General features: G+C 44.1%; 2 protein-coding genes across 2 annotated transcripts in view; one reads left to right on the top strand and one right to left on the bottom strand.

Moving 5' to 3' along the window:
• Nucleotides 1-2327: 2327 nt before the first annotated feature.
• On the bottom strand, nucleotides 2328-17958 carry P2RX7 (purinergic receptor P2X 7). Its single transcript, XM_050906896.1, is given in 15 exon segments — nucleotides 2328-2357; nucleotides 2359-2802; nucleotides 3278-3373; nucleotides 3992-4108; nucleotides 4204-4269; nucleotides 4731-4824; nucleotides 8230-8354; nucleotides 9300-9361; nucleotides 9364-9428; nucleotides 10007-10087; nucleotides 13216-13312; nucleotides 14273-14345; nucleotides 15170-15237; nucleotides 15799-15935; nucleotides 17888-17958. Coding segments are annotated over 15 exon segments (1626 nt in total).
• Nucleotides 17959-22934: 4976 nt separating this feature from the next.
• Nucleotides 22935-24186, top strand: part of IFT81 (intraflagellar transport 81) — a 43142-nt gene continuing 41890 nt past the window's right edge. The window contains exons 1-2 of the mRNA XM_050906533.1: nucleotides 22935-23144; nucleotides 23943-24046. Of these exons, the coding sequence (XP_050762490.1) occupies nucleotides 23001-23144; nucleotides 23943-24046 (248 nt within the window). The 5' untranslated portion in view covers nucleotides 22935-23000. The remainder of the gene's footprint in view (nucleotides 23145-23942; nucleotides 24047-24186) is intronic.

The raw sequence follows: 24186 nt of genomic DNA, 5'->3' as shown, positions 1-24186 counted from the left end.
CGGGAGCCTCCACACGCCGGGCAGCCGCTGCCGCAGCCCCGCGGAGCCACAGCGCCCCGAGCAGCCCGGAGAGTGCTCCCGCAGCCCCGGGGCTTACACCGGCTCGGGCTCTTGATTGCCGGGCCCCCACCCGCCAGCTGCGGGCTGCCTGCCAGCCACCGGCCCTGCCCGCGGCCGAGGAGGAGGCAGCATCTGCCCGGAGGCGCCGCAGCCTCTCCCCCGGCTGTTTTCGGCAGGGAAAAGGGGTTCACCGCCGCCCTGACCTTTTTGGGGCTGCCCGGGATAATTCGGGGCTCGGCAGCCAGGGTAAGGCTCTGCCCTGAGGCCTCCCGCCGCTGTAGCTCTGCTATGCGTGGATACGGGGTTGGGAAATGCAGGTGGTGGGTCATGCCGAGGAAGATGCTCTCACCCTAGTTGCTAAATCTGGGGGATTTTTTCCCATCCTACTCATTGTTAGCAAGTTTATGGGGAGTTTTTCACCTCCATGCTGGCCAGACATGAGTCAGCTATTACCTGGAAGTCTGCTGCTGTCAGCCCTGTGCTGAGTCTGGGCTACTAAGTCTCACAAAGAAGCTGGACAGATGACCTCAGGCAAAGGCCATCCTAACACCAAGACGTAACTTGCAGCCAGCTCAGGGCAAGGAGAGCACCTGCCTGTAAAAGATAGCAGAAGCCTATCTAAGACTGTCACCCTCCCATCAACAACGAGCAAATCCTTTATTTATCCTCTTGTAGAATTAAACTTTGCTATAAAAGCAGAGATCTGCACCACCCAATTCATGCACCTTCCACCTGATGCTGAGCTGCCCAACACAGTGTTTATTTTAGAAACATCACCATAACCCTCATAATAGCAGGTAAATCATTAGAAAGAGATGAAGTGAACTGACAAACTGGCAGTGGGAATTTCAGACAGTACGAAACTATTAAAGAGACTGAGTCAGCTATAGGTTAGTAAACCGCTCTATTTATTACAAAAACAGTCAAAACTGAAAGGTCCAAAAAAAGGGGGGAGAGGATAAGGAAGAACATATATACAAATGTGAAAGGAGACTAAAATCACAGTCTTAAGTGAATATTCAGCGTAATTCTTTCCAAAAGGAAAGTCAGTTCATGTGTCAGAACAGGAATGCATTAATGCCAACTGTAATGTTTTCCCACTCTAGATATATAAGATGCTGCAATATGACTGTTAATACAATTAATGCATATTACAACTGAAGATATAAATACAGCTGGCATAACCTGCCGCAATATACCTTAAAATATGTGGGAAATGGAAATGGCAAACTGCTGGGTTAGCTCAGAAAGAACAAAGCTTAGTTGAAAGGAGTGCAGAATATACATGTTACAATCCTTCTCACCTTGTTTCTACAAAACCAGAACATGTCCAAGTATAACAAAAAGAAAGAACTGAAAAGGTGTTGGAGCACAGATTAATCTACCCTGAATTTGCTGCTCCTCAGCTATACTCTGGCCTTATGCATCATAGCACAAAGCAACTCGCACTGTGCCAAGTTCAGTAGGAGGAGGTGTAGGAGGCAAGGCCTGTTTGAAGCTAAGAGCAAACAGGAAGCCAAAGTCCAACATTACAATTTCAATGAGTATGAATGAAATGCCCGAAAATATTACACAAAGATGGTAAAAGTACTTTTCATTGTAGTTCCTGAGTTCAAGCTAAAAGAAGTAATACAAAGAGAGCAGCTGGGCTCTTCAGGAAATGCTTTGTCTGTGTCACTGAAATCATCTAAAATGAGCCTGTTTAATCTGTGAGGCCTTCAACGGCGAGTTATGAAACTACATGCTCGGTGGCCTCTTTCTAGAGCCTCTTGATCCAGGGCTGCAGAAAGCTGGTGAGGCTGGGGGAGAAAAATGCTCAGGACCACGTTTTCAAGTGATATCTCTTTTGGACTTCCTTCCTTCAGGGGTCATGCTTTGAGATGACTCTTGACTCCATCTTATTTTCAGGGTGCTGGTCATCTCCTGACTCAGCTGGGATTCTGGTACGCACCAGTGCAAAGGCCTGGAACCTCCCGCTAAAATGTAGCCCTAAGAATTCACCCCAGAGCCTACATTTCCAAACCGTGTGGGGTGACTCACAGAATGAAGCAAAGGCAGAAGCAAACACTTTAACTCAAGTTATTTGTTCCTCTATGCTAAGCAGTAGGCAGCTGTGCCTCTTCAAAGACAGTATACAAGAATTGAGCTGTACTACAGAAGATTTTGGGACGTCACACGCTTTCTTCTCTTTTTTTTTTTAAAAGGTCCGTGAAAGAAAACACATGTCCAAGGTGAGTCACAGTGCGAGCTCCAGTTGTGCTACATCCTTATTCCATCTTAAAACCAGTATAGTTGTTGACTTGCTTTGGGATAAGTATCTCTAATTTTCCACCTGCAGCAGCTTGGGATGACGGCTCTGTCTTCCAGATCAAAAGAGCCAAAGCGCCGGTGAACATATTGCTTGTAAGCAAGGTGACGCAGCTGGTTGTTGATATTGCCATCCGTCAAGTCCAGAAAGGCGTCTTTGTAGAGAAGGGCTTTCTTCGGGGTGTGACTGGACAGCACCAGCCGCTGAAACCAATGGGAGGTTGTGATGCACTGCCCTTTTTTCCTTCAGCAGCAGAGCTGGTCATGGTACTTCGGTGTTGGCTGGCATTTGCCACAGCAGCACCACTTTTGGCAGTCTGGGGAAGAGGCCCCTTGGCTGAGAGGTTGCCCCAGCTCGTGTTCTTCATTATCATGGTTCTTGTTGGACTCGCTGGTGCAGCAGCTGCCAGCATCACAGAATTTCACAGGGTGGCTCTGCAACAACAATTCCCAAGATAAATTAAAGAAAACAGCATTTGCTGCTTCATCCAACTGCAGAGAGAATTTACAACAGTTATCCTCACCATTGGGTTTTTCATTTGACACAGCACAATAGGGATAATGATGATAGATCAGCAGATCTGGAGGAGGATTGTCTTTCTGTGTTGCCAACGCCCACCCTAGCGAAATCGAATCGACACCTCGCAAGTTGTTTCAACACCATCGCACTCCCGCTGGCACATACCCACCACAGGAAAGCAGCAATTTTTAGCTGACTCTAGAAAATACATCCTCTGGTCACAGGCCCTATTAACTTGAAGCGGACAATAGGAATCTAGCTTTAGCCCCTCAGAATCTAATCTGGAAATATGGGGGGCGGGAGTGGCGGCAACCCAAATCAGTTTGGAATGACATTCCTCAGTTCTCCCTTCTGAAGGGAGGATCTCAAAGGTTAAGTGTCTGTCTTTACCTCAGCAATGCTGCCTTGAGCATGCTGCAAGCTTGTTTTCAGAGGCTTCTTTATCAAGGCGACATGTGGCTCATCAACCTAGGACACATACATTACCTGTGCAGCAGAAGAAATGAGCATTGTCAGCTGGAGTAGTTACTTGGAGAACTGGAGACAAACACAACATACATCTGACCTCAGGGCCTGGGTTCTGCAGCCTGTACTCCAATAACAATCCCCTGCAACTGCATGTTGCAAGGGCCCACATTTCCAGTATCCAGGATAGCAAGGACATGGGGAGCTGCGGGGACAGAGGGAACAGGAAGAGATGGTATGGAACTAACTGTAGGAGTGTGCTTGTGCAGGGCCTTTAGGTACTCTCCTCTTCAATCCTCTTTAAAAATACATGTCTAAGATGCTGGGGGATTAGTAGAGGCAGCCTAGTGAAATAACCATTAATGTCTTGAAAAAGAGGAAGAGGCAACTGAAGTTGGTAGGGAAGAGGCTTTGAGCAATGCCCTCTTCATGGACAACCCTTTCATGACATTCTTCTGCTGTTTTGAAGGATCACTATTCCCTGCAGGTTTCCACCATAGAGCTGGTGTGACTCTGCCATGCCAAGGTTGTGGGTAGAGCCCACCGCACTCATGCAGCACATGCCGTGCACAGCTCTGTGGAAGCTTTCTGGATCAGCTGCATTTTTGTATCCACAGAGCAGCAATTTACATTCTTTACCTGTCTTGGATTCAGCACAGTCTCATACTTCTTCCTGTTGTAAATTTTGTAGAGTGGCGATTTGCCACAGCTGGAGCGATTACCTACACAAATAGCAATTTCAATGGCACTCACAACCTGCAGGTGAAAAAAAAGCAAGTAGTGATTCCACTTTCTTAATGAGACTGTATCTCCAGAACTCCTTTTATTAACACAAAAAACAAGTCTCTCACCAAACCAAAATAGGAGATCATGGACCCAATGTTTTTAATGAGTTCAATGCTGTTAAATTTTCTACCCTTAAAGAAAGCAGAAAAGATTAACTGGGAGGCAAGATCTGTTACCATTCATTCAACTTATGGCTTTTCTCTTTTTGTCTCTTCACAATGTATCTTTGTCTCTTTACAATTCAATCAATCCCAAAATTTCATAGACAATCTCAGACACTTTGCAGGGGAGAATAAACAACTTGAGAGGGAAACAGTGGTGACACACGGGGTTCATGACAATAACATCATGTCATGATGATACCTGTTATTGTCTCAGTCTTAAACAGCAATCCTGCCTCTCTCCCAGCCCTGCCATTTCCTCCTCAGCTTTGCTGTCCTACGCTGCTCAGTTCAGTTTAGATCTACTGATCTGACATGACTTCCATCGCAGAATGATGGACAGGAGAGAGGAGAGGGGTATATGGCAGAAGTGGGGCTAAGGAAATGGCAAGCTTTCTTCTCCCTCCACAAGGAAAAAGAATTGCATTTACTGCGCCGAAGACAAGGACATCAAACCGTATTCCATAGACTTTGAAAAGGGTTCTCTGCTCCTTCCCATGTGGTAGCTTGTAGGACCTTGCATAGCTGCAAAAGAGTAAATGCAGATGTGTGCAGCGTCCCTGGGGGATATAATGTCATGAGGCTGCAGAACACAAAAAGAGGCATAGTTTCTTCTCCCTTCTTCCTCCAGCCCTTTCAGCTTTCTGAAATGAAGGTGCTGAGGCCAGCTTGATGAACAGTATTTTGCCCAGCATCTGACCTGGCAGTCTAAACTAAATTAATACATATATAGAGATTTAGACAAATTAAAAATCCAACTGATGTCCAACAAGTGTTTTGCTGTCTCAAATTGGAACCTGAAGCTGCAGAAAGAAGTTCAATCACAGGTAAAGCAGATGATAGAAAACCCCAGCAAGGATACGTGAGGAGCTGGCAATGACAAGAGTGCCCATGCTCTGAAGGCTTTAATATCATGTTATCCAAGACCAACTCTGAACTCCTGAGCACACTTCAGCATGCTGGATATCAGCCATTTTCCATTCTTCGATCAGTAGAGAGTGGCAAGAATCATGTGAGCCTTTACTAACTTCCAGTTTCTTATTCTGTCAAGAACATGACCCTCCTGATGCACAGCTCACATCAGCTTATGGATCAATAAGCAGTCGCAGAGCACGGAACAAAGAGATCTTTTTAAATCTGACAATGAAAAGCTGGCAGTACAGACAAAATCATTACATTAAACTGAAAGACATATTAAAACACACAATGGTACTGATAGCCAACCTCTGATAACAACACCCATATGTCTTCTGCCTCAGACATGCTGTCAGGACTTAAAGTGCTGTATTGCTCTTGACTGGTTTACTTGAGTGATCTCTAAGTCCCGTTCTCCTTCATTTAGATTAATAATTGAATGGGAATTTGCTTAGCCCAAGGGACAGAAAGTCAGTTCCAGGAGCGGCAAATACTCACAGATCACTCTGTCATTGCTAATCCAAATTTGTTTTATAGTTGGTTGCCTGTTCAAGTACCAAAAGAGTAAACTGTTTAAGAGGATATGTCTGCTGTAAATGCCGTCAGCTTAGCCCTCGGCTTTCTAACATCTCCAGGTACTCATTCAGACGATAGAGACATCTAAAGAAAAATACATTTTCCTCCTTTCCTTTCTCTTTGGGTTCAGTCCCTGCTGCTCTGCTTTGCCATCTTGATGCTAACAAACCAGCCCAGAGCAAGCTTTTACTTGATTCCACTCTCTCCTGCACATCCTACTGCAAGCTAAGTTTGGCAGACTTTCAGAGTGCTTTTAATCAGAGTTCCCTAGATCACGCGATCATTTGCTTCCCATTCACTGCGATCTGATTTGTATTCTCTGAAGGCAGTGAGTCACTCAGAAAAACACATTGTAACGTGTTCTGCTTTCTCCTTGCTTGCACAGACATGAAATGCCCTTTTTCCTGTGCTGAACGGTTCCACAGTCTGTGGCCAAGACACGTTTTATTGGCCAGCTCTTAGCCTCTGAAGCCTGCAGGTCAGTTGTTAGGTTTTATTTGGAAGTTTTCCTAACTCTTTCCAGGATCAGAGGTTTTCTCTAGCCCTCAGGGTAGATCTTAGTTCCCATCTGCTGCTGATGGCATAGAAGCCTTCTCCTCTGTAACAGCTTTGTGCTCAGAGCTGACCTGTTAAGAGCTTTCTTGATCACTGGCTGAAGCTTTGGTCCCTTGCACCTCAAACAGTTCTTTTCTTTTGGAAGGCTAAAGCCTGTTTCCATTTAAGTCTATCACAAAATTCCCTTTGGAACTGAGATGAAATCAATAGGGCTCCATGCAGACAGAGGCTGTAAGCTGCCCAAAGTAGCCTTCCTGACTTCTAGGACAGCTAGACTGCAGGGGAAGAAGCATTCTATATGTGCCCTGTTTCTTATGCTCTTTTCCCAAATTATCTCCTGCTATTGGTCTTTGTTAGCTTTAGGACACTGGGCTGGATGGACCTCTGATATAATATTTTACATTCTTATGACATGTCACTGCTGTCAAAAAAGTTTTCTTGAAATACATTAATTGTAGGGTCATTTCTAGCTCTCCCCTCCTTACTCACTTGGGTAGTTCTACTGAAATCAGCAGCTCTGTTTATACAAGTTGGCATACACCAGCTCAACAGTGTGGCAGGCTTTCTGCATGTTCTTCACCAAAACATCCATGCTTGTTTTAAATAGTATTATGCTCACTCTATTCACTGCTTTTCAACTTTCACTGACTTTGCTTTTTAAATTGCTGCACTGAACTACTCTGCTCCTCTTTTTTAATTTTGGAGGCATTAGGGAATGGCATTTCTTTGCCAATAAACCCCTTGATTACCAGACACAGAGTCAGGCCACCAGGATACGGTCTGGCATCATGCACACTCTCCCAGCAGCCAATGTTCTCAGACAAGGCTCACTTCTTGCAGCAGAGACTTCAGCTGAACTGCAGCAAAATAATCTTGCTACAGACTGGTATTTTGATGCTTAAAAGATAACAAATTTTGGGCAAACCTATTCTTGGCATTTTGACCCCAGCTGTTAATCTGATACTAAACTCCTCAAAACTCCTCTACTGTCTTGTTCCAAAAGCCTTCTCAGAAACTGCTTTGCCTACAAAAATGTATTCAACAGAAAGGTTGCTGGCCTCAGCCTCAGCACTGTCTTGCTTTTTCCTTGTGATCTCCCCCACCTCCTGTCTGTGGTTGCCAGGTCAGAGGGAATGCCTATTTGTTCTTTGTTTGCACAGCTCCAGCACAATGCAGCTTTGGAATACACTGGCAGATCCTAGACAGTTATGGCACTCATGTTATCATCACAAATGTATGAAAACCCATAATGTAATAATAATCATGCCGTGAGTCAAAAAAAGAGTGTTGTTACACAAGAGTTTTGACCTAGATCTGAGGGACAACTTTAGTTTTAAACATGCTGATAAGCATTTGATAAATGCATTGTGTAACTATTTAGAACTGGAGTCATGTCAAGATTTTTTGTCAAAACTTCTCATAAATCTGCTATATGCACACAGAACCAAAAGTTCTAATTTGCTTTTGAATAAATCTTGATTCAGTGAACTGTGGGGTTACCCAGATGGAAGAAAAACACTTCGTTATTTTATTTGTGTTAATTGCCTTGGGAAACTCACAAGTTTAGGTAGTTTCAAGCCTCAATTGCCATATGGTGAAATCTGCCCAAACTATTCTCTCTGTTCGCTCCCAGAATACTAGTTGGAAATTTCTAGGCCTTTCGACACAGAAATAAAATCTCCTGCAATACAAGCATGCTCATTTGGAAGATGACCATGATGATACATCTATACAACTGCAGTAACTGCAGGTTAAAGACATGACTACAAGAGTGAAGAAGGAGAACCAAACATCTTGTCATTCCAAGTCATCATTCCCCACACCTCATCACATCTTTGCTTCAACTCAGAAAACATGCTACTTGCTTCATATAACTTTTTTTACCTGAAGTGGAATTCAGGCTGTATTTTTTTGTCATCAAGGTGGCGGAAACCATACTTCGGACTGCAGTCGTAAAACCAACTGTCCAAGTTACAGTCCCAGTTAATCTCAATGGCAATGATTCCTCCCTAGAAACAGACACGGTAAGCTTAGGGACTAGCGCTGTGATTGCTGCCTGTGCTAAACTGCTGTTAAAGTCGGCGGAGACTTGAGGGATGCCATTGGCAGGGACACATTGGCAGACACGCTAACTCATAAGCAACATTTGCCAATCAAGCAGTCTTCTATGGAAGTGACTTAGTTACGTGAGCTAGAAGCTACCATTCATTCCTATCTTCTGTCGGTTTCTGTTCATCGTAGTGGCACAAGTGTGGATGTAGCTGATAGACTGTGATGGTCGTTTCGTTGCTTTAAACTATGTATAGGCTCAAACTAAAAGCCTGAGTGCAAGCCTAAGTTTTGGAGGCACCCAGTCCAAATGTTTCATCTTGAGTGCACTGTGCCAGGCTGAGAATCAATAAACGTGGCTCAGTTCATGACTCTGGGCAGGACACTTTGTCTCTACTTCTATTCTACCCATCTGTTAATATTGACTTTCTAGAGGTATGGCTGGATACTGTGTTAAGAGCATTTGGCTCAATACCCTAAAGAACAGAGTGAAAATGTAATGGCAAAAATAAGTGCTTTTTGACTGTGAATATAAGCTGCCATTTGTGCCAGTCTGACTTTTGGATGATTCCCCCAGCAACATGATTTAGGATCTGCTTGAGTAGAATCAAAAGATGACCACAAGTGACAGCCTTGTATAGGACCTACTTAAATGCTCCGTGCTTTGTAAAAGGGCGTCTACGTGCTACGATACTAACAAAGTAATATCAGCTGTGTCCACAGGGGTCCCATCCTGTGAGATGTTAAGCACATTTAATTCTTGAAAGTTCGAGTTACTTTGCTTCTCACACAATCAGTTTCTAAACCTAGAACAATTCCATTATATGGCAGACAGCAAAACATGCAGGAAGAGAATCAAGCAAATGTTTTAACACTGAGCATGAAAAAAAAGTGGTATCACAGACCTTTACTGTCACCTCAGAAAAACTCTCTTTTGCTTCCTGAAGGATATCTCCCAGATGGAAATTGGACAGAGCGGGGAAGTTATCTTGTTGTATATGCAGGAAGTATTTAAATTTGGTGGAACATTTAGTCTGTGAAGAACACACACAATTGTTTAAATTTAAAAACAAGCTGGAGCAGCTACCGATACAGGTAAGGGACTTCACACTTACTAGAACCTGTGTTAAATGCGCTTGGTTTGTAAGTATATGAGCTTTTGGTTTTGTAGCTACCAGATCTATATATCCCTAACTGCGATCTGGAAATCAAGATGAATTCTTTACTCTTTGGATATTATCACTAGCAAAATTTTACCTGTGTAAACAAAACACTTTCACCTTATAATTTGAATCGCACATCTGTTGTGCTGTATTTTAGTGATTTTACCCTAAGATAAACCAGTTTATCTGAATGAACAATTCTGTTGTCCAGTGCATGAGAGAAATAGAGTTATGCTGGGAGGCTCTGTTCCCAAGCTCTCCTTGTTTCTCTTGGTTCCTGAAGGATTAATAGGGCTAAAGAATTATAGAAACTTGGTATTTGTCACTCAGGGAGATACAGCCCTGAACGCATAGCCTTTTTGAGTAAAGAAGGTGCCAATTTATACAATCTTTTTTTCAGACCACAACTACTGACTCTTCAGAAAGCATTGAGGAATGTTTGCACTTACATGGTGTAATTAAATTTGGGGAAGTGAATGTTGTTCTTTATTAGCACAGCGAAGTCTTCAGAACTCCTCAGAACAGCAGGCCTAAAAAAGAAACTTCCAATTAAGTAACTTCTTTTACTTAAATACATCAGTTAATGTTATGCTACTTTATTATTACCTGGAAAGCTGTCAGTAGGAGGAATATGTTGCTAAGAATAACAGATTGAAATGCAGGGAGTTAGGTGGCTCAGGGGATTAAGAAAGATACAGGTGGTTTTCTTAGTTTTAGGTATAACTTTTTCTCTCTCTATTGCACTTGTCTGTGTGGGCCAAGCCTAACTGGAGTCCCTACATGCAGCTGAAATATGATCTCAGGAGACTTCTCATATAAATCTTGCTATAGAATAGTAGTAAGAAATTACACCATTTGACAGCTGATGATTTCTGCACAATGAATTGGCAGTTTCACTGCTGGTCCCCACAGAGAGGTGGCCATTTACACCAGAGCTGCCCAGCTAGTAAGAATATAAGAATGAGCCATGCGCTCCATCCTAGAGGATATCTCTAGAAGTCAGGTGTCAATCACATCAAAGGTTGTCCTGCCTCCCTAGCAGATACCGGTTTGAGGACCTCCCCTGCAGTGGTTTACGTCGCAGTGGTTTGTGTCACAGTGGTTTAATGTCACTAAATATGTAGGTGGAATGCAAACACAATGGAAAGAAAGCAGGCTGCCAGTCTGACCCTTCCTCAAAAGAGTGATTGCTCTGAAGCTAATGTGGCAGGAAAGAAGGAATGTTCCCACAAGTTGCCAGCTCGGTAACCTTGGCCTAGACTGAGTGAGACAACCTCTGCTACATTCCAGGACTTGCCAGGGCTACAGGAAAGTAAGAGATAAAATTTTTAGCACTGTTTGTCTAGCATAGGGACTATGCTGAACTGGAATATTGGCATTGTTCCATTTTAAGAATGAGCCAGGAATATTTTAATTTCCATTGAGACAGCCATTCCAAGGGGGAAACCCAGTCTTCAAAGCAGTCATCCACATAAAGGACAGTGCTTCTAAGCAGGGAATGTTTTTCCTATCGTTGTATTTTGAGCAATGCCTCTGCATCAGAGATCTGTGATGACAAGAAGCACATTAGCTGGATGACATGCAGCTTCCATGAGGGACTTCTCATGAGTGTCTTCTAAACCAAGTCAATGAATAAGACTTGATTGCAAACCAAATTAATGTTTGTGGATGCTACCTGGACACGAAAGTCACTATGAGTTTCATTGTATAATAGTCAAGACACTAATAACGTATGTTAATTTTTAAAGAACTAAAAATGAATGAACCTATAATGTGAAACTGTCCATAATTCATCCACTGGGAAGCATCTGGAATCTGATCCAAAGCTCTTCTGAAAAAAGTGTTGTAAACACCCGTCCTTCAGCCAGCTAATCTGACAACGGTGCCCTGCCTCAGGCGGAAATGGACGATCAAAAATAAAAGCATCTTCTTGCCAACATGCAGTGGCTTTGTTCAGCTCATGCCATAACTAACGGGAAGGAAAAGGAGGCCTCCTGTATAGTTCATGAAAGTTACCTTTCAAAGGAATTTGGACAATAAAGACAATCATGGGTGTAACCAAAGCCCAACATTGCTACCTCAGTATCTCAACCAGATGGCAAAGCTTCCTGGGCTCTGACCTTGGTCTTATGTATCGTTCTGGTAGAAAATAAACACTCGGCTTTGCTTTCTAGTGATTCCTCATTTTTTCCTTGCCAATGGAACTTGTGAAGGAACTTTATACATCAGAGGTTTGGATCAAACCTCTCATCCATTATTTTTGGTCCCTGGTAGTGACCGACTACCGGCACTTTAGAGGAAGGTTAGGAAACAAGACAGAATGTGTCAACTGTGCGATGTAATTAAAAGCAAAATTCCCTCTGTAGCATACGCAGCAGTGAGCCTACGCAGTGTGACATTTAAAAATGACTGGCAGTCACTGAAACTTTATAAAAACCCTCTAGGATTTCATTAACTCAGGAAGCTCATGCATATCTTTCCCGGATGCTGTATGAACAATTACAGCCTTCCTGTTGTTGGACAAAGCCTTTTTCAGATCACAACTCTGTCCGCAGGAGAAGGGAATGGAAACTCCTTTAAAGAGCTGAAAAAAACTCAGCAGAAGGAGCTGTAGGAGGCATTGTGGGCTCTGGAGGGGAGCTGGCAGTGGAAAAACTGCTCAGTCTCTGCAGAAAACCTCGAATTAGGGAAAAGATGGGATATATACATAGAATCACGCTTGTATCTTTTAAAAGCAATGAGTTAATGAAAGTGATAATTGACCTAGTTTCTTACACATATATTTCAAAGCTGGTTGAGAGGAGCTAAAATTGATTATCATTTGCTCTCTTAGAGTATAATTTCCATTATTTCAGTTGAAATCAAATCTTTTCTAAAATTTTTTCATGCTTTGGCTGATACAGAATAGAAATAGAACATTTTCATCGTGGAACACTGTGCAGTCATGGGGTTACAAAAAAAGATGGCTACGAGGCCCCGCCATCCTACTCTCTAGGTCACAGCAGCAGTGTTCCGTGGAGTCTTTTTCCTAGAGTTTTCTTCAGCTCACTATTACAGATTGCCAGCATTGAGGTCTTCATCATCTACCTAGAAAGGATGGAGAGACTGTTCTTCAGTCTGAGATGGATCTCCAAACACTAGCCTGAAGCACAAAGTACAGACAACCAATCCACCCCTACTGCTCCGGGAGGGGGAAGCAACCTCACTGTGATAAATGAACCCATAAAGAACTTCTACACCATAAAGCCCTAAGCCTTGCAGAAGAAAACCCCAAGTTAGGAATCTTTTTATTTCTGTCACTGATTAAACCTATCTTACGTTGATGCATTTTCCTTGACATTTGAATTAATGAGCCAAATGCCTCTAGCGAATTCAAGATGAGCCTGTGACATCTAAAACTGTTTCTATGGCAGCTGCATGATGATACAAACTGGAGGCTATGACTTCACTGCAGAATCATACAGCAGGACAGATTGTTAGAAGTTATTTAGATATTATAATGAGCGCTAACATTACGGCTATGAAGGAAATAATAGCTGTTTTACATACATGAGATCTATATGTGCCTAGGCAAAGGGATTATCCTAAAATTTCATTACTTTGTCAAAGTAAATCCTTCTTTTGACATAAAAAAAATGCAGATATCTCTTTCACTTACTCAGGAGGGTTTTCCATGGATTCCACAGGGCACCATGCCCTGACCTCACAGGTTTTAACAGTTGCATTATAATTCAGACATCTTCCTGTTCGAATTCCTGTAGAGAAACAAGCTCTTACTCAGCAAAGACAAGAGTTTTTTGGCAATTAGAGACAGTTTCAACATGTCAGTGGATTCCTCCTCAAATGTAAGATAGGGAGCTTGACATTTCAGATTGTTGCAGCTTTCTATAGGAGGAAGCTGTAGGAAGAACTACCCAAACCATGGTCCTGCCACACCTCATCAATCCTTATTTAGCTGTTTGCTTGGGTCAACAGTGCTTGTCATTGTTTGGGCTGAGGGTGAAGTAATTTCCTTCACAGTTTTATATGAAGTTACATATCTGAGTCTTGGGATAAATTGAGAAACCAACTGTTTCAGTCAGAAGTTTAATTCAACAACATGAGCAAATTAAACAAGGATATAAAGGTGGGCAGAAAACCTTAATTCTTTCTGCACTCCTGGAAGGTCAGCATTTTCTGTGGGCGTTTAGTCTTTACCAGGGAAAGTGACAATCCAGCCAGCAGCCCAAATTCAGGGAATCTCAGCACTACAAAGAACTCGCATAGCTGATGAAAACAGTATGATGCCTTCTGGACAATTGGTCCCAAATAAAGGACACAAGTCCCCCGCCTTATTCTGAGAACTCCCTAACCATCGTAGGGGCGTTACAGACCCTTCGAACAGATCCTGCAGTCACTCCACTTGCTAAGCAGCCACAGACTTCAATGGGAGTGACTGTGAGATCGGCCCTAATTCACACCAGTCTGTACTCTTCTTCACATCTCCCCTTCCTCTGCTCCCTCTCACTGTTTCTCCTTTTAGTAAGGGCACACACAAGCTGCTAAGAACTCAGTTTTGTGGTTTTGAAAATATGTTTTCAGATATCTCTTAGGATTCTGTACCATTCTACTGCAGTTCTCCAAGTTGGATCTTGCACATGCTGTACTGGTCAATAATGCAATAGAAGATAGTACCCACAAAAAAATATTTCAATCTGAAAATGCCATTTATGCACCATGACTGTGGATATCTACACTCCCTTTTTCACAGGACTTGTCTGAAGAGCAGGTAGCTTTGGCGAAGGGATACTGGGAAAAAAATTACATAAAAGAGCAACATAAATATCTCCCTCTGCACACCTATGTAAAAGGTCTTACTCAGCTTCAATATAAAAATATCAAATAATAAGAGAAAATAACAATGCAGAGCAGGTATAACCCTTGCTAATTATTTGGCTTATAGGAGATAAAGGCTTGGCTACCTGCAAAACCAGAAAAAAGCCCTTTTTTTGCTTACAATAACATTCTCCTTTATTATTTATGTCTTTTCCCATTTTTGACACTCTCTCCTATACTATTAAGCACAATAAATTTAATACTGGACTATTTAATTCTTTGTTTACTAACAGTCCCATATAATTCTGCCAGCGAAAGTCAACTTGTACTTGGGAACTACTCTGCAAGGTCCCACTTCTAGGCCAGCCAAATGAAGAGGAGAGCTGCAGCTGACGACCAGGTTTGACCTACAGAAAGGAAGGAAGGGGACATGTAGGAACGAGCAACAGTAATAGTAAGAGCACCGTATTAGCAGAGAAGCTGACAGCAATTCTGTAGCTCCACCATTCCTTCAGGTTTTCCTCGAGAACAGCAGCAATGCCAGAGAAGCTGGACAGCAATCACTGGCCTGAACGTCATCACCTCCTGAAAGCGATGCAGATAGGTTTGGCTGCAAAGTCATTGGTGCGAGGCAAAGTCACAACTGCCAGCTGATTCCCCGAGAAAGAAAAGGAGCAATTAATCTAGATCTTGCACGTTATCTGCTGAGATACAGACTTAAAGAGCAACAGTATTTGCTTGTACCAGACCGCTCCGAGGACAGTACATCCTAAGTACAAATCACAAAACATATTTACCTCAGGGCACCTCTGCGCAAGCTGATTCTCTGTCTTAATGGTGTTAGTCATCACAAAAAAAGACTTTACTGCCTACGTGGAGGAAAGAATATGAATCTGACTGAAATTTCACATACTTGATTCAGACCTCAGTCATTCCAGAACATCACCTGGAAGGACCACAAGGCTGTTCCTGCTCTACCTCCCCCTGACAGACATTCAGATTCTACCCGGCTCAAAGAGGAAAAGCCAGGGACATCATCAGGGCAGGACTGAGCAGCCAGAGGCAAGAAGGCACTGATTTTTTTCTTTTAAACTGGCATTACAACGAAGAAAGATAGACTAGCATTAATTGGTAATAAGACTACACTGTTTAGTACAGCTATACTGGAGTGAATCTGTTCCTAGCTTTGCTATTACCAAAATACTAAATTGATTATGTAAAAATTGTGTAACAAATAGCACCACAGAAATCTCATAAAAGAGGATTATTTTTTTCCTTATATTAAGGGAGGAAGGGAAGATTTGGCTTTAAACATTGCTGTCTCCAATGTAAAGTAATCACACTGAATGGTAGGATAGAGACATGTCAGGAAAGCAACCAGATGTATCGATGGAAGTTGAATACTGGACTGACATTAAATTAAGACTTGCCTGCATTGGTATAGTGTGTTCTGCTGTATCCCAGATCCTGTTGTTTGTGTAAGCCACTCCCTTCACACTAGTGCGAACTGAGCTGTTAACTTCATCCATCTCCTGATAGAGTCTGTAAGCGATGACTATACAACTGGCCAGATGAAGCAGAAAGGACAAATAAGCCCATAAGAATAAAATGGGTCAGCTTCTTTGTATCATTCTTGGACAAAATGCACTGCAAGATAAAAGTCAGATGGACATTTTCAAGTAATTGAGAGCCTTTTTGTGTGAGACACATGCATCGGCTGGACCAAAGTCTGCCTTGGTTTCACTTTCACAGCTTTTGGCTTTGTCAGAAATGAATTGATATATGCAGGAAGAGAATCTCTATTTTCCCATCCTAAATGATATAGACAACACGAGGTGACATCCTGGTCCTTCGGATGCCATTTGTGAAACACCAATTAACTGCAACAGGGCTTGATCCAAAGTCATCCAAAAACTTTCACCCATGCTGCGTTGCTGTGTACCTAGACTTTGACTTTTTCTGTCACAAATGGTAGTGTCCTCTCTACTTTTTTTTTTTAAGAAAGCTTAAAATACTTAGTCCTTAACTTTCCAGAGTGACTATTTTTGTGCCTCATGCCGATTGCTTCAAAAACCTTGGCCTAATGTTTTCACTTTCTCATGAATTGAATGTGTTAATAAAAGAAGGAAGGACGCCTCTGTTTTTAAGCTGCCAGGAAAGTCATCTAGCTCATCTAACTCATAAAAGCACCGTCAACTTTGAAAAACTATTGTATGTTCAGAAGATACCTTCCACGCTACATAAAAGTGATATAAAAGGTTTGCTTCAAAAAACAAGCCACAAGAGCTAGCACCATTTCAGTTTAACAACAGACTGTTCTGGAGAGGGATAAAATAGTATCTATCTGAAGAACAGAAATACAAAGCAATTGATCTACACTCCTTTATTTATATCGTCTATTATAATAGCATTTCAGCCTTTTCCTTCTGGAGAACAGTGCTTTGGGATAACCACGTTGTTGGAAACTGGCAGTGGGAACCCAGCTCTGAGCAGCAGTAGGTGGGTATAGTACCTTAGTAAGGCAACTTGAATTTCCTGCAGACTCGATTCTTTGTGTGATTGGGATCAGTGCACTCAATGTCTTGGCTTGCTGCCCTCCCATGAGAATGAAACCAACTTTATGAACTTCGGCAGACTTTGTTCAGCAAACACTTATCACTGAGAACAGCCCTAGTTTGGCAGCAAAGAGGAAAATCTGCCCTTTAGAGGCAATCAATTATTGCATATTCCTAAAACATCTTATTGTTCTTGAAATCTGCTGTAAGGGGTGACTCGCCACTTCATCTGACCCTGAATAGGAGACTCTACAGAGCAGACTAATCTCAGAAACACTGGTGTAAATCTGAGATTATTCGGTGGAATTATTTTGGATTTTTCAGACAAGAAACAAAACTAGACAGCATGGCAAGAAACAAAACTGCGCGTGTTTTTTAGAGGAAGCTTAGTTAACTCTGTCCAAGCAACCCCACCTTGTTAGATAACATCCTATGCCACACTCCCACCACAAAGTTCCCACAACCACATCCATCTTCCCAGAATGGTCTAACACCAGATCAATGATCTTGTTTGCTGCCACAAAACTCAGAGTGCCGAAAGCCAAGTTGTAACCAGACAACCCCCAATACAAGAAACATTTGCTCACATACAACACAGCATCCCGTCACCAGGCACTTACCAAATAGACAGAGCAACAGTTATATAAAGGACACATTTCACACATCCACGTGTAACACTCTGAATCCATACGTGTTTCGGAGAGTCCTACTGAGTCAGGCACTCCAGCCAGCCACGTACACCCATCGCTAGCACTTCCTGTGAGGGACTGGCTTTTGAAAACTGCAGCTGCCTGGTGCTGTCGTCTTCTACCCCTGCATCCTTCCCAGACCACCCCACTTAAAGGCACAGTCCCAAACCTGTATGAGAATGGTACCACAGGCCTTTTAAAGAACGGCAGTTGATGGAATCAAGAACTGCCTGAAGAGCCACGTCCTTTGGTTTGTTCACAGAAAAAGCACCAAATTTCACCCTGGAGCTCTAGAGCTGACTGCTCAGCACTGTTCTTGTCACCTTCTGTTGGTGGCACCATCTCTCCTCAGTACTACCAGATTTTGCGAGTCTGAAGTAACGCTGGGACAACTGTAGAGATGAGGCTAAACGGGTGGAAGCCAGCGTCATGCTGACCTCATTCTGGGCCCGGCTCTCCACCACCCAAAGCTTCGCACCAGCACAAAGAAGGTGTAACGCACTTCTGGACTGGGCAGATGCATGCAACACCCACTTCGCAGGGGTGGCAATGGCCATGCAAGGCGCAGGGCAATGGTAAAGCAAGCTTTTGGGTCACCAATGGCCACAGAGATCTCCAGCTTCTTATCTCACATTGCACGGGACACCATCCTATTTGGTCTTCGATTGGTTTTGTATCAGGTCATGGGATTAAAAGGGAGTGATAAAGTCACTACTCCTCTCAGCAGAGGCACATACTTTGCCTGCTGCCTCTCCTACTCCTACAGAACCATGCAGAAGCCAGAGCTGGTCAGTGTGCTGCAAGCCAACTATTTGTATCTGGTCCAGGGGGTCAGGGAGCAGATGTGAGGCCACCATATGACACCGTAAACACAGGAGGTGGAGCTGTAAAGATGCGGAGCTGTCAAGGTGGGACCTGTAAGTCTCAGGCTCAGAGTCTGAAAGACAAGAAGTTTGGATCAGAATCCATTAGACCCAGATTAAAAGGACCAGGGTCCTCTCTCTTGCAATAGAAGACCCACAGAGAGGCACAAAATATACAAACCCTACAACACAGATCTAATCTTTTTCTTCCAATCCTTTAGTATTTTAAATCACCTAGGATGCTACCTATGGCTGTAGTCATGACAAAACATTCAGAACCAGACGTGCTTCTTGGCTGTCGGTATTGTCTTAAATGCTTTAGCACACAGGAACAAGTTACATTCTGCACAAACAGGCTTCATTTTTTGAGACATCAGTGATGGCTCCTCAGGCTTTTGCTGACCACAGTCCATACCGCTATGGTTGGTATTAGTGACACTTCACCAAGCAAAATCCTGCTACATAATAACATCCAAAAAAAGCTGCAAGTGGGAACCAGAAACAGACCTGGGATGCATTTAGGTGCTAGAAGAGCCACAAAGAAATTGTTTTTTAATGTAACACAGTCAGACCTATGTGTACATACACATAACACAATATTTATAATAAAAGAGACAAACAGGAGGGTTCAGATTGCATAAGCAAAGCAGAAGTAAGTGTTGTCTTCTCTTCCTGAATGCTCTTGTTTTCACATTAACGTCTTCCATCTGTTTGGGATCTGACCTCAGCAGCTCGGCCGGACGTATTCATCTTCTTGCCCATGATGTTCCCATATAAGGTGATCTCTCTTCGCCCGTGGAGCACGATTTCAATTTGCTCAGGTTTCGTTCCACTCTGATTTGCTGGCCTCTATGGTCGAGCTCTCTCACAGTTTTGCAAGGCAGTCATCCACACAGCAGTAGCTATAAAGGGAGGAGAAAGTCAGGAGGGAGTAATGAAGCCGTGCCTGCAGAACTAAAGAGCTCTGGACAGTTTATTTGCAGGCTCCATGCTCTTTTTTCCGCACGTTGCCTCTGCATGATGCCTTTTCAATAAGAAGCTTCCATAAGCCTTTCCCAAGCAATATAAAACATAAGCCCTATCCAGAGAATTGGATGGAACTAGAGGGCTGAACTGTTACAGTAACTCTCATGTCATTAGGAAACTTTGCTTGAAACCCTGTATCACTCTCCCTGCAAACTAACTTGGGAATTTGGAAAATGCCCCCAGAATTATACAACAAATATATACGAACACTGGCCTTTGATTTTGTAAGACTTGATGCAGATACCACATCACCCCAACTAAGATAACTTAAGACAAGTTAAGCGTCAAGCAAATATCTCAGCTGCTTCCTGTAATATTTACCCAAGGCTGCACTGAAAGCTATCATCTCTTTAATGTCTGTGAAGATTCTGTTGTGATACAGAGGTCAAGACACTGAGCTAAGCCTTAATTTTTTTTAAGCAGTAAGTTTGAAAATTCAGACACCACTACAGACTGTAAATATCAGGCAGCCTGGGGTAGCAGTATGGCTACTTTGGGCTGCACATACAAATAGCACAAAACTGCTGGAAGAAAGGATCATGAAACCATACAACTTTAAGGATGACACAGGATCCCCCACGCTTTCCCCAAGTTGGGAAGTCCCATAGAACTGGGCTCCAATGTATGATTTTGCTCCTGCCTTCAATCACTTGAGCTTTCAAACGGGTCAGCAAGTCGGAGCTCAGCCAGTCCAATTCCAATGATGTTTGGTCATGGAGGTCTCCTTCCCCAAGAGTCAGAACAATCAGACTTCATGGCTTTCCACCATGACAGAGTGAAACAATCTCACCATCTTTTTTTCTTCTTATCTTGGCGTTTTTTAAAGTTTTCAGACATCCTTCCTCTTCTTTATCTGTTGCCTCTTTGATGTTACAGAGACATGAGATGAGGGGAACAGTCCTTTGCTTCTTGGAAGGTGCAGGGACTGAAGTAGTCTGATGTAAAGGAGAATCTCAGAGCAGCACCATCCCACTGTGCCCAGCACAGATCCCTCTCCATCCTCAGCACTGTGGGCAAAATCGCTCTCTCCTCTGCACAGAGGTCTGAAGAAAGGACGTGTATCACTATTTACAGAAATAGTGTTTCTCTAGCATTAAGTGGTGGACCCACATCCACCACTTCCTATTACCTATTAATGTGGTCTACAGGGAGCAGACCTGGCCCCCAGCGCCTCCACAGGAAATACCCTTTTCATTTGCTCTCTCTATGTATTCTATATACTCAAAATACTAATCAGAAGAAAAGTGTAATCGATACCAGGAAAGCATGTCAAAGGAAAGTAGATCTCTTCTGGGAACTTGTAGGTAAATACAATTCCTAAAGGTCAGTATACCGACTGAAAGCACAAAGGAAACATGATCTGGTTTTAAAGTTCAAATCCAGGAGTCAGGAGACTTGGATTATGTTCCTGGCTCTACCACAGCTTTCATGCACAATCACAAGTAACCCGTCCATCCTCTCTGTAACTTAGTTTAGCCAGTTAAAAGCTAGGACACCAATGCAGTGTCACTTTTCAGGCTTCCCATGAAGGCCAGTAAATTAGTATTTTATGAAGCATTTTCTGTTCCTCAGAAAGAAAAAAGGAGCTAACCTCAGATAGACGCAGTGCTTAGAATTGCAAAGTATTACATTTATGATTGCTATTTACTGAGTCAAATTCTGCAGTGATTTACAACCTGTGCATTTCAATTGGCACCAATTTAATGTGACTCACTGCATATTTTAATCCATCATCTGTGGACTCACATGGGATTCTAAGACTATCCAAGAAGCTAATTGCAGTAGCAGAGGCTCCAAAATCCACCTATTTAAGATCTAAGCATGGGTTTTGAAAGATCTGCAACAAAAAACTTTCAGATCGAGAGATAACCTGTTTCATGAACTAGTTTCACTTTAATATATAGTCTATTCTTGATTCTTTGGTATTTTTGAAGCTCCTGTCCTCATTGCAGATTTAGCATAGCTAGCACTACATATTTTTTGCTACTTTGAGGCACACAGACAACTGATGTTCAATCCTGAGGACATAAGTTTGCCATTTGCCCCTAACGAAGCCTCAGCACAGGACTGGCATTCCTGTTTCACAAGGATCCTCTGTGCATTTTTCCATTTCAAAGAAATGAAGTAACCATTCACCTGATACGTACATCAGCCACACCTGACATCTCTTTATACTGTCAAAGACTGCCAGAAATCTTAATTGGGTAACTGCATCAATCTGTTTGTACATCTCCTACACATGCGACAACAGCCTCCCTCTTAAGAAACCGCAAAGCTAAGTATATACTTTAAAGGGTGAATCTCAAACCTATTTCTGCCGTTCCTTGCATCAAGAGCACTTGTGCTGTGAAGAAGCCCCACGAGAGACTTGGCCTATGGCGCGTACACCCCAGCATCACCTACAGGGACCACAGCCATGCTTCCCACACAGCAAAGCAGCATCGACCCTACCCTACTGCTAAACCCATCCGATGTCTAGGGATGCTGCTGCCCCTGCCGCTGCTGCCCTGCCCCTGCTGCCTCACACCATGGCGGCAGGCAGGGCCCGCTGCTGCGGCACCGCCACCAGCTGCCCTCTGGCCAGGAGCTGGGGATAAAAAAATCCCCATTTCTGCCCAATTCGGGGCAGGAAGGGGGGAGGCTGAGCTTCCCAGAGCCCCACCGGGCTGGCAAAGCAGCGCGGCGGGAAAGGCTGCCCAGGGCAGGCCGCGACGCTGCCGGCAAGCCTCCCGGTGCGGTCTGCTCCGCGCTGCCTCCCCTCAGGCCGCAGCCGGCTGCGAGGGCAGCGAAACAAGCGAGGAGACGGCAAGGATCCGCCCTCCGCCGGAGAGCCCGTCCCGTCCCGTCCCGTCCCGTTCCGTTCCCCCTCGTCCCGTCCCGTCCCGTCCCGTCCCGCCGGGGCGACCGCGCCTCTCCACAGACCGCCCCCGCCCCGCTCAGCCCCGCCGCCGCTCTGCGCATGCGCAGACGCCCCCTCCCTCGGGCCTGTTTCCAGCCGCTCGGGCGCGTTGGCAGAAGCGCGCGGTAGCGTCGGAAGTGACGCATCGCCCTGGCCTGGCAACCGTTACCAGGGTAACCGGGAGGCGCGCGCGCGCGCGCGGGAGGGCCAGGGCGGCCCGCGCGGGGGGCGAAGGACGAGGCCGCCCCGTCGCCTCAGGGCGCTGCCGTTCGAGCGGGGGCGGCCCCCGGCGGGCCGGCCGGCGGTAGGGCCCGGCCGGCGGTAGGGACCCGGCCGCCTCCCCCTGCAGTCTCTGTGAGGGGCCGGACCTTCCTTCGTAGGCCGCGGCCCCCCCCCCCCCCCCGCCCCGGGGCTGAGGGGGCGGCCGGGCTGGGCCCCGCCGAGCCTGGTGCCAGCTCACCGCCTCTGGGCTGCCGTGGGCCTCGCTGGGGTGGTGCCTTCACCCACGCTCCCGGCAGCCCCCATCTCCCTCTCCCTGCCGAGGCCTCGTGATATCTCTTCTGTCTTTTCTGCAGAGGTTTTTCCAGGACACGATTATGAGTGATCAAATCCAGTTCATTGTTGAGAAGCTCAATCAGGAGCCCTTCAGGAAGAACTACAATTTAATCACGTTTGACTCCTTGGAGTCAATGCAGCTGTTGCAGCTGCTCAATGATGTTCTGGGGGAGATTGACCCAAAGGTAAGGAAGGCAATCAGAGGCGCTCCGACCTGCATAATTGCAAACATCTTAAATGGGCTTGACACAGAAATTTGCTTTTATTTAGGTCTGGCTCTGTATAATCTTGTGGCATGTTTGGTTTACCAAAATAGCTTGTATGAATCTTCCTGGAAATAAATGTGCCTGGCAAGAATCTTTTCTGTCTATACCTCTGTGTCTTTTTGGCAAACCAGGAAATGTTTCTTGGGCCAGGGATACTGAATCCCTGTCCCCCAGAGGCTGATGACTCTATATTTTTCCTTGGGAATCAGGATATAGATCTTAACTTGGTTCATACTGACAACCACTATGTTCTTAAGTCAAAAGTCAGGCTGTCTTGCACACATACACAGGGCAGGAACTGATCAAGAACTGAACCTCAGGATTTAGCTGTTGCAACAGATATTGACTCCCTCTCCTTTGAGGCTACAAAAGTGTGTGTAAGATCAGAAGGGATCGTTCATACATTTGGGGCGCAGATACGTGTGCCTTGGTGTCCTAGGATATCTCACTTCCTTGGTGGAAGTAATCAGTTTGTCTGCATCGATGAGAGGGAGAATGTATACCCAGAATAAATTTACCTGAATACACGTGTTGGAGAAAAATCTATTAGAAGGGAATTGAAGTTTGGTGATAAAAAGGATGTTCTGTGTGGAGCATCTCACTTCATTGACATATGATGTGATAAATGGATAAAGTCAGTTCTTTTAGTGTTGCTAGTTAATTAACGTGACTTGGACAAACAGTGGATAATTAATTTATTTTTTTAAAACTATTTAGCATGCTGTTGACATTAGAGAGGAGCTGCCGGAACAAACAGCTAAAAGAATGTTGAGTCTTCTTGGTATCCTTAAATACAAACCTCCTGGAAGTATATCAGACTTGTAAGTATCTTTTTGTCTACAAATCACAGTAAAACATCTTTTACAGCTGATACAGTAACGACCTTTAATTCAGTAGTTGTGTGTATTTTTGACCTCGACTATCCCAGTGGGTATGTGTAACGCCTTGAAGACAGCTCCTC

This window comes from Gymnogyps californianus, chromosome 16 (assembly GCF_018139145.2).
Source record: "Gymnogyps californianus isolate 813 chromosome 16, ASM1813914v2, whole genome shotgun sequence".
NCBI lineage: Eukaryota > Metazoa > Chordata > Aves > Accipitriformes > Cathartidae > Gymnogyps > Gymnogyps californianus.
Note: the sequence above shows the minus strand (reverse complement) of the source record. Positions and strands in the feature narration are given on the sequence as shown.